Source organism: Glossina fuscipes, unplaced genomic scaffold (genome assembly GCF_014805625.2).
Source record: "Glossina fuscipes isolate IAEA_lab_2018 unplaced genomic scaffold, Yale_Gfus_2 61, whole genome shotgun sequence".
Lineage (NCBI taxonomy): Eukaryota > Metazoa > Arthropoda > Insecta > Diptera > Glossinidae > Glossina > Glossina fuscipes.
In genome coordinates, this window is record NW_023998433.1 from 5,453,514 (window position 1) to 5,463,149 (window position 9,636).

Sequence of the window (9,636 nt, forward strand, 5' to 3'; positions counted from 1 at the left end):
AGATACAGAAGGCTTTAGGGTTTTTCGTTATTCTTTAGGGCTTTGACATGTTCTGGATAAAATCACCACATCTTTGCAATTCTTGAGTTCTGTTGCGCCGATCCACGCAGTCGTACAGGAATTTGTGATATCCGCAGGCCCTTTCTCAAGTTTAAAACGTATCCGTAACCTTGCTAACAAATTTTACAATTGTTTTTTTTTTATTATTAATTGATATGAATTAATTTGAAAGTCTTTTAGGTAAAAATTTTCTAATGGCAATTTAAAAGATTTTTATTCAAAAATTGTAAATGTCAAAATTTTTCTCTTTTAAATTTTATTGACTAATGACTACTAACTCAAGCCAGAACAGACTCGATTGCAAACAAATAAAAACAATCGCCTATTCATTTTCCTACATACCACTTACTTTAAACATTAAGAAAAGAAAACGTATTTAAAAAGCTATATTTAAACTTGCCTTTATTAATTTATACTTTTCACAACCCTACACAACAAACCCTCCCAACTATGTTAACGCGTAAAACAGAGTACTTTGATCTTAAAAATGACAAGTAGAACACAACAAATCATACGAAAAACGCCGACTAGAACGCAACCAACTATGTGAATATATGGTTGGAGTTTGCGAATATAATTTGAAAATCTAATAAGAAATAAGTTTAAACGATAAGCAGTAGCTTGCTCGCATATATTACAAATTTGATGTTATTTTTTTGCAGTAGGATAAAATTTCTCCTTAAATTAATGATATCTCATCGACCAAAGATACTTTATTGCATTTAGGCAAATATTTTGTAAGTGTAAATACTTTTTGAAATTTATGCCTACATTTTTGCGCTTATATATACGCAGATACTTTAAGTGTTAATGTTTTCCAAAATACGTGAATAGCAAATTTTGCTAACATTTGACCACAAAAAAAAAAAACGGGAATTTTCTGATCGTTATTAGAAAACTCAAAGAGAAGTATTATTATAGTTTATTTGTACCTGCAATGCTCTGACAGCACACCATAACACTCGTTCCCCACCTCCATGGGCATTACAATATGGATGAAATATGCCCACATTTACAATATTCGCATTGCGTACACCCAATTTCACTTTACGGTTCTCAAGGCATCTGCGAAGGCCAAATAATACCAGACTGATTAAGGTGAAAAACAACAAAAGCACCCCATTTAAGACGTAAAACCTTGACAAGAGAAAAACATCAATACAATGCCTAAATCTGCTAAGCAATAATTACTTACATTTGCCAAATCATGTCGAACAATTTATAATTAACAAAACAAAGAAATGGTTAAAGAAAACAATTTTCAGTTTTAAAATTTGCAAATGATGTACTTCTTTTTTTTTTGGATGTTGAGTTAAGACGATATAGTTTCAGTGAACGATTTCATCTTTGAGGAAAAATAAATAATTGACATATAATTTGTTATTATACATTAAATATATATTTAAATATGTATGTGATACCAACCAGTGTTACCGCAAGCAATATAAAAAATTGATAATACAAATTATATACAGATATGATCCTTTCGACTCTCAAATAATAAATAAACAGGTTGATAATCTCTTTAAAAACAGCAGGCTATATGGAAACTATACTTTATTCATTTATGAACAAAAACAAAATTGGGAAAGTCATAAAAAGCAGTATTTACTCCAAAGCTTGTGAGGTATGTATTAGTACACCGTTTATTTATTAAATGTACGAAAAGTACTGTTTTTTTAGGAACTGTTCGCGAATGTGCAATGCTTATGCTCGTCACCTGGCACCAACTGCCAAAATATAATTTACTTGTTGTGTCTACATTACTCAAAGACACAATTTATTTTACACTACCACACTAATTAAAATGGGAAAAGTTGAATTTTTTCCTAAATATATTTGCATTGACAAGAAGAACAATGAAGTATTTATGAATGTAAAACAGAGGCTGAACTTAAAATAACGCATTATTTCTATTTTCGGGATAGAACGTTTTTCAACTTTCTACGAGACTTTGTAGAAATTAACAAATGATGTTCCATAAGTATGTAAGCGATCAAAACAAAAAGAAGAAAAACATTAAAGAACTGAAGATAATTTATTTTCAACATAAAAATTATTTTCTAATTTATGTTTACTTTATACTAAGTTAAGACTTGTTTACATTAAACACATTCAGCAATTTTTTGTAACCTATAAAGTATGAAAAACCATCAATTAAAGCGATTTAATTGATATTTACAGTACAGTTGCCAAATCAGAACATTTAACCAGTAAAATTCGCCTCAATGCTCTTTCTTCTAAAGAAATTTTCCTTCATATTTTATTTCATTAATCAGTCTAAAAATTAATTTACTTTTGCATTCTATGTTTTTAATATGTTTGTTGTTTACATTTATTTTATTTTTTTCAGCTTTACCTCTCAAACCGTATGTTCTTGTTTACTTTTATATCAATTTCTTTATATTTTGTTATTAAATAATAGGATAATTCAGCTTCTTGCTTTGTTTACTACTTGGGACTTATTTATCCGAAAAACGAAAGTATGCATTAGTGTGTAGGGGCCTTATTTGATAAATTTGCACTCTAGTAGTATGACAATACTACTACAATAACTTAATCTGGCAGCTCTCTGTTTATAAGATATGCTTGAAACTGTATGCGTAATTTATCGGCGTAGACAGTGCAGCTGTTTATACGAATTTCTCCTTTGTTTAAACGATATGGATTATTTACGTCCAATTTGGAATTGTTTTACCACATTTTGTAGTTGTTTGCATTGCTCTGAAGATCCATCTACTCAAGTAACCATTAATGTATAATAATAAACACGTTAATATATATTGTATGTAACTTTTTCTAGGGTTATGAACCAAGTGAACGAACACATCTTCTTGCTGATCCAATTAATCACAGTCCAGCATTACGTAGAACGAATTCTGATAACATAAGCAATGACTATTCACATTCACTTCCAAAAAAAGATGATCAAAACGCTCTCTGCCGTTTGGTTCAAAATACAGCCTTGTAATTTAAAGCGCATTTTCTGGTTTATTGAGAGATGATGCTTTTAATAACACTAAATTTTCAGGAACATGATTGATGTCGGAGCAATGGATTCTCATAATTTGGAACATCAGGAATGTCAAGATAGAATTCAACTTTATAAGCAACGTTTGTTGCAGCAATGGAGCAATGTACAACATCCCAGCAGAAATCCAACAGGTAAACACAAATTACTCCTTGTTTATTGTTTTCAAATTTGATTATATATATATATGTATTTAAGCGTATATAGCTATCATAAATTCAAGTGATGTCTGAATTCGATATCCGCGCTATACCATCCGTATAGTTATTTACGAAAGCTTGTTTGCGCAAATTGATCTCATATAAGCATTTTCAGCTTATTAATTTTGTAGACGTGCTACTTAGCTACTTCTTGGCTGATTTCAATGACATCTTCATGCACTTTGGTTATATGGCTGTAAGTTGTAATGTCATATATCGATGTGATATTATCAAATGTATTGAAAATTATTATTTTCGTTATATTCCCTCGATGCATTATTTTTCTATCAAACTTTTATAAGTTGGCCTACAACGTATTTCGTTGTTAAACATCGCTCAAGAAATGCTAAGCCGACCCATAAGAGGTGCTAAAATCGTTTACAATCGATCTACTGCTTACGCACGGTGCAAGCCTATTTTTTTTTTTTTTTGTCAGTGCTTGATGTAAAAGATCAAGTTCTTGATAATTTCCTAAACACTGTTATAAGGCTTTAGTTATCATTAACTAATTCATTGTTTAAAGTTAAATTTAAATTTTTGTTATATCTTCAATGAAAATTTTTACTTAAATCACATGATATAGAAAAAGCCTTTTACCATTTTTATTCCTGTATAAAAACGATCTTGCCGAAAACTCTCATCTTATTAAGTGATAGTTTGATAGCTTGAGAAGTAAAAAAAAATTATCGCTTACTCAGTAAGCTGCGGGTATTTTTTGATTAGATACATTTGTAATATTATTTATTTTAGGAATTTTAAGAGATATTCCAAATCCCGAAATCTGTCTCACTATGCCGGTATTAATTGATGATATAATCCAGGTAAGATTTGATCGATTCGAGCAATGTTCATATTATTATCCTATTTTCATTATTATTATTGCTGTAGATGAACGCATCACTTCATCAGGTGCATTTAGCATTGTTAGACATCAAAATCGATCATAAGGAAGCGATTGTTGTGCCTTTTCGAATTCTCTAATTTTTAAGTAACTTAAAGTAATAATAATTGTAATAACATTAAAAATGCGGAATATCAATGGCAAAAGAGAAGATCTACCAGCCTTCCATGCTATGCCTTAAAGTATAAGAAGAAAAATTCACACAGCTTACTATTCGTTACTATATGTTATTGTGGGATATTACATAATATTTCTCTTGATGTATAGGAAGTTCTAAAAAAGTTTCGTCCCTTTTTTCAACTTTGTATGATGAAATTTAATATATACATAAAATATACGTTTATCGTGATATGGTATGCAATGCATTTGCTTTTATTTTGAGATTATACATTTTAAATAAGTTTTTTATTTTGTCAAAAAAAAAAAAACAAAATTTAAAAATTGTAAAATATTTCGCAATAAGATTTATTTGTAAATTTTTAGTTTCGAGCAAAAATGTCGTTTCAGACTAATTATAAGTTATGGATAACAACGAGAAGAGATCTTGATCACATCATCCGTAGGCAAAATGTTTTAAAGCAGCGTGATCCGATTGAGGAGAAACCAATAACCTTTAAAATATTTATGCAAATGTATGTTTTGTATGCTGATTTGGTAGAGAAATTAGCTCGATTGTATACCGGTACGTTACAAGTTCAAAAGCGTGAAATAATAAGCGGTTTATTAGACGATGCAGCCAAGCGATTGGCAGAGTTGCGAAATGAATTGAAAGCAATAGAATTAAGTGAATTTTTATATCTTGATAAAGAGCTTATAGAACGAAAGCTAATTCCGCATGATTTACTTATATGGCGGTCACCTGAATTTCTATACCGACGTCCACCTGATCTGCAAGACATAATGTATGAAAACCGATTGTTTATGAGTCCCCATGATATGGAAAGAATGATAGCTAAAGATAAAGAAATTTTATCAAATGCTCTCATATTAATACAATCCCATGAAAGAGCAAGACAGGCACGCGTTTACAGAGCGGCCATAAGATATGACAAATCAAATTTGAAAATACGCATAGAAAACAAGATTCCATATACATTCACACATAAAAAAGATCAAGGAATGAGCATTCCGGTTAAGAGAACAATCTTTAGTGCCAATTTTCTGAAACCTTTACCAGAATGTCGTAACTTGTTGGATACTGAGACCATTGAGATTAATACTGTTAGCGGTTTGTATTGCTTAAGTTTAGTCACTGTTTCAAATCTACATTCTTTTCACATGATCTTTATTGCATGTAGACGAAGAAGTACAAAGGATGGCTCGAATGCAAGAAGCTGCTGCGTTGGTGATTCAATCTGCATGGCGAGCATATAGAGCTAAGACTTTGGTGGAAAAGAAAAAAATAAACAAACTGGTGTTATATGGAATGATAAAAGACAGAATCCATATGGATCCAAAAGCTCGCAATAAGGCCATATTGGACATGTATCAAAAGGAAATAAGAAAGAAGAAATTGGATGAAGATTTTGTCGCTTTAATGACCAATGAAAGGACTCGATTGTTGCAGGAACGTACACCGTGGATTATGGAAGATATATCTGATCATATAAGAGCATGGTTCCGAGAATTGTAAGCAAATGAAATGTTTCTTTTTTATATATTTGTGTGTAACTATAATGGACTTCAATTACAGTTATGATAAACTGGAAGATTTCCATCCGTATCCAGACGCTTTGAAAGGCGGCACTGTATTACTTGTAAGAGACGAAACGATGACTCTGGATGAGTTTAAAGAGTTCAAAGATAGGGCGAATCTATCAAAAGAGGAGAAAAAGAAACTAGCCGAGAAGGAAAAACAACAAAAGCAAAAAGAAAAAGAGAAGCTGAAAAAGGAAAAAATGAAAGAAGCGAAAAAGAGAAAAAAGTTGAAGGACGCGGGGGTTTACGACATAGCTTATGATTTGTCCATCAATCCAGCCATCAGTAAGTATGCAGATGCTTTTAGTTTTTCATTTTGTTATTTTCCATTTTATAATAATAGCGGAAATGGAAGCCTTAATGAAACAGTACTCGGTGGATTGGAGAAATATAGATGAATACCTTAATAAAAATCAAGTAGCAATTAAGGAATGGGTAACCGAAAATGAGCTTGCTATTATCCATAAAGAGTTACGAGCTTTGGTGGACGAATATATGATGTATGTTCCTAATGGAAACTCATTAGTAATTGTTATTGTTATTAGTTTTGTTACTTGGCCGAAAGAGCTGCTTCGGTAAGGGTATTCACAATAATGTTTTATTTCTCGTTTTCAGTTTGGAATACGAAATGCTGCAAAAAGCTTTAGCTGCCGATCGGAAAAAGAAATATGTTCCAACGAAAGGTAAGAAGCCTAAAGAGAAGGATAAAAAACGCAAAAAGAAACGAATTAGTAAAGACTTGACAGCCGATCGGACAATTGAATCGTTATACGAGGAGCTTGCTGCTGATGGTATAATTGAGTCATATCCGATTAAGACGTTTGATACTTTTGTGGCAGATTTTAATTATTTAGCTGATGATAAACGTGATGAAGACGGCTTGATGTGAGTAATAAGGAAATATATAGAAAGAGATCAGTTTCAAAATGATTATCTGAATTGTTTTTGTATTTTATTCTGTTAACCTAGTATGATTGGCCCAGCGAAGGCTGATCTTAAAGCTGTTATACAAGAAAGTATGTTTGGAATGGGACAGACGGATGTCGACAAACCAAAATCGCTTTGTATAGTTGGACCATTTAATAACGGCAAAAAGCTACTCGTTAATATTATTGCTTCTGAAATAGGTAAATTTTCGGGATTTGAAATTTCCCTCATTTTTTATGCGTTAATAGATATAAAGTTATATATACATGCAATTTGATTTGAATTCAGATGCTCTGCTTATGAATTTGAGTCCAGAGAAAACAGCCAAATATAGCGATAGAATCAATTATTTTCTTCATGTAATTATAAAAGTTGCGCGAGCTTTTCAACCAACTATTATTTTTATTAATGATGTTCATCGAGTCTTTTGGAGAAAAGTACCTAAGGAACAAGAAGATTTAAAACCGCAACTCTTGGCGGCACCTTTTCAAAAAAAATTGCTCAAGCCGATTAGGAAAAGTGATAGAATTATGATAGTGGGAACGACTGACCAACCATGGGTTGCCAGCGGCAAATTTAATAAAGCATTTCAAAGAATGCTGTTAATTCCACGTTCCGAGTATGGGTCATTATTTCTGTTATGGCTTGAATATCTGATACAAAATGTTGGTGGCGAGGATGTTAAAGATTATATGGTAACTGCGCTAACCAAGGTTTTTCGTAATTACCAAACGGGGGACGTTGTCGCCAATATTAACACTACATTGAATGTTCAGCGGAGAATGCGTTTACATCGAGAACCGTTGCAACCTTCTGAAATTATGAATTATTTCTTTGATAGACCTGAACCACTATTTCCTCCCGATGAAAAGGTAATTTTCAACATTATTACTTTTTTATTTTTATATTTCAACAGTACTTTAATGTAATTTCTCATTATGGACGAATGGTGAAATTCGTGTAGAAAAAGAATTTTTCAAACTTCTCAACATTTCCGTAAGGACATGTAATTTTTCTTTGGTTTAGTTCCACGTTTTAGTATCTAGAATTGGCAATAGTTTTCTTTACTGAAAGTATTGTTTTTCTGTTTCAATGTTTTGTCGGGATTAGCGCGAGTTGGTGTTGCAATCGAGTTAAACATGTCCGTTGTGTGGTTAAGACTTAATTCGGACAAATCTTATACAATGTTACGACTTATGGTACTGTTGGATAATAGCGGTGTGATGAGGGGGAATATAGTTCGCAATTTAACTGTCAAAAGTTTCACAGGACATTAACAGCAGAATTTTATTAATTGCTACTTGTTAATACCTCTATAATTTCATATGCTTACGCTTCATAGATAATTGAAAAGTATGAGACATGGTTCAATCGAGTTAATAAATATGCAAAACAGAAGACAGCTTTTCGTTTAAAGAAACAAGCTCAACAGAAGAAGAAGAAGTAAAGTTCCTGAATAAATAAATGCGAAACTTCTTAATGTATTAACATGTTCAAACTCAGTTGTGAAACAAATCTGAAAAAGTAATAAGTAAATCGTATATGTTTAATCAGTTGATAGTACTGATGAATGAAGATTTGATAAATAAAAGTAAAGGTCAATAAGTGAAATTGTTTTTTTCTTTCTGAATCCAAAATCTTTTAAAAAATTATTGTTTTAAATTTGTTTTTCGAGCATTAAGAATACAAAACAGACAACCGGACACACAAGCTCAAATCGATTTAGAAAGTGAATCAGAAAGGATGCCGAATCTTATGGTGTAACAAAAGGTTGGCCTATCTCGAGTCCTTGTTGGAGTTGCATATTTGCGCGCAAACTTAACACACTCTTTTTATACCCATCGTCGACGGATGATTTTGTCAAAACATTCTTAACGCCCAGAAAGAAGCTTCAAAAACCCTACAAAGTATACATATTCTTGATCAGCATCAAATTCCAAATGGATTTAAGTATAAGTAAGTCCATTTCTCCATCTGCGTAATGTCTGTTGCAACCATTCCTTTGGCTACAAAAATGAAGTTGCAGATTTCAAATTTGGCAAAAACTTTGATATGCCCGGTTATCCATTGCAACATATTCACCCCACAAAATGGACAAATGTTATACTTGTGGTGGTGTGTGTAATGGTCGGTCACCTCAACGTGGTCAGATGAAAATGGTGTGCTGTAGATTGAACACAAAGCCACAATCAATTTGAATCAATTAGCTTCAGACATAAGTTTGCTTCAGAAAATCAATTTGAATCAATTAGCTTAATATAAAATGTGAATCCACCTTCACAGTGCTTTTGGGTACTACGTACGTACAAACTTGTAGCATTATCGGGCTGTCGCTCTCTACCGCTTTACACAAATTATCGCTATGTTCCAATTTTATTAACTATTGCTAAGTTTACATTCTCATTTCAATTGCGACACGTAACCTAGTTAAGTTAGCCTAATTTAGTCGTAACTAGTTAATTGTATTATTATGCTAAGTTAGCATTACAATTATTAGTTATATAAGATACTGACCATACCTCAGTGATGGTCAGAACCAAATTCGTAATAAAGACTTAAAGAATATTAAATTTGAGTGTTTTCACTACAGTAGCATACAATTAGATAATTTCACATTAGTTGCGACCTGATCACCAACAATAGGCTTTGCTTTCAGTTTCTATTTAATAGTGCTCCCAATCCTAATGCTTTTAATTTACACTAAGAGCAAATTTAAAGCTAATGATTAGATTACATTATATATTTATGGTTGATTCCAATATACGAAAGAGTCATCTCGCTTAACAGATGTCTAAACTTAAACATATACGCGATAATAA

General features: G+C 31.9%; 3 protein-coding genes across 4 annotated transcripts in view; 2 read left to right on the forward strand and 1 right to left on the reverse strand.

Annotated features, from left to right (window-relative positions):
• LOC119637950 (GDP-Man:Man(3)GlcNAc(2)-PP-Dol alpha-1,2-mannosyltransferase) overlaps positions 1 to 1,577 on the reverse strand; it is a 4,131-nt gene extending 2,554 nt beyond the window's left edge. Inside the window, exons 1-3 of one of the 2 annotated variants that reach the window (XM_038034426.1) lie at positions 1,486 to 1,577; positions 1,256 to 1,405; positions 993 to 1,197 (exon numbers count right to left, since the gene is read on the reverse strand). In XM_038034426.1, the coding sequence (XP_037890354.1) occupies positions 993 to 1,197; positions 1,256 to 1,269 (219 nt within the window). In that variant the 5' untranslated portion in view covers positions 1,270 to 1,405; positions 1,486 to 1,577. Of the gene's footprint in view, positions 1 to 992; positions 1,198 to 1,255; positions 1,455 to 1,485 lie in introns of those variants that run through there. The other variant, XM_038034425.1, reaches the window with a different exon arrangement.
• A 1,096-nt stretch (positions 1,578 to 2,673) lies between these two features.
• On the forward strand, positions 2,674 to 4,356 carry LOC119637986. Its single transcript, XM_038034484.1, has 5 exons — positions 2,674 to 2,804; positions 2,864 to 3,027; positions 3,092 to 3,225; positions 4,042 to 4,112; positions 4,180 to 4,356. The coding sequence occupies exons 1-5, from the start codon at positions 2,724 to 2,726 to the stop codon at positions 4,270 to 4,272; spliced, it is 543 nt and encodes a 180-aa protein (XP_037890412.1). The 5' UTR covers positions 2,674 to 2,723; the 3' UTR covers positions 4,273 to 4,356.
• A 285-nt stretch (positions 4,357 to 4,641) lies between these two features.
• On the forward strand, positions 4,642 to 8,289 carry LOC119637985 (IQ and AAA domain-containing protein 1-like). Its single transcript, XM_038034483.1, has 8 exons — positions 4,642 to 5,420; positions 5,491 to 5,821; positions 5,886 to 6,175; positions 6,234 to 6,390; positions 6,506 to 6,775; positions 6,860 to 7,017; positions 7,106 to 7,689; positions 8,160 to 8,289. The coding sequence occupies exons 1-8, from the start codon at positions 4,688 to 4,690 to the stop codon at positions 8,262 to 8,264; spliced, it is 2,628 nt and encodes an 875-aa protein (XP_037890411.1). The 5' UTR covers positions 4,642 to 4,687; the 3' UTR covers positions 8,265 to 8,289.
• The last annotated feature ends 1,347 nt before the right edge of the window (positions 8,290 to 9,636 follow it).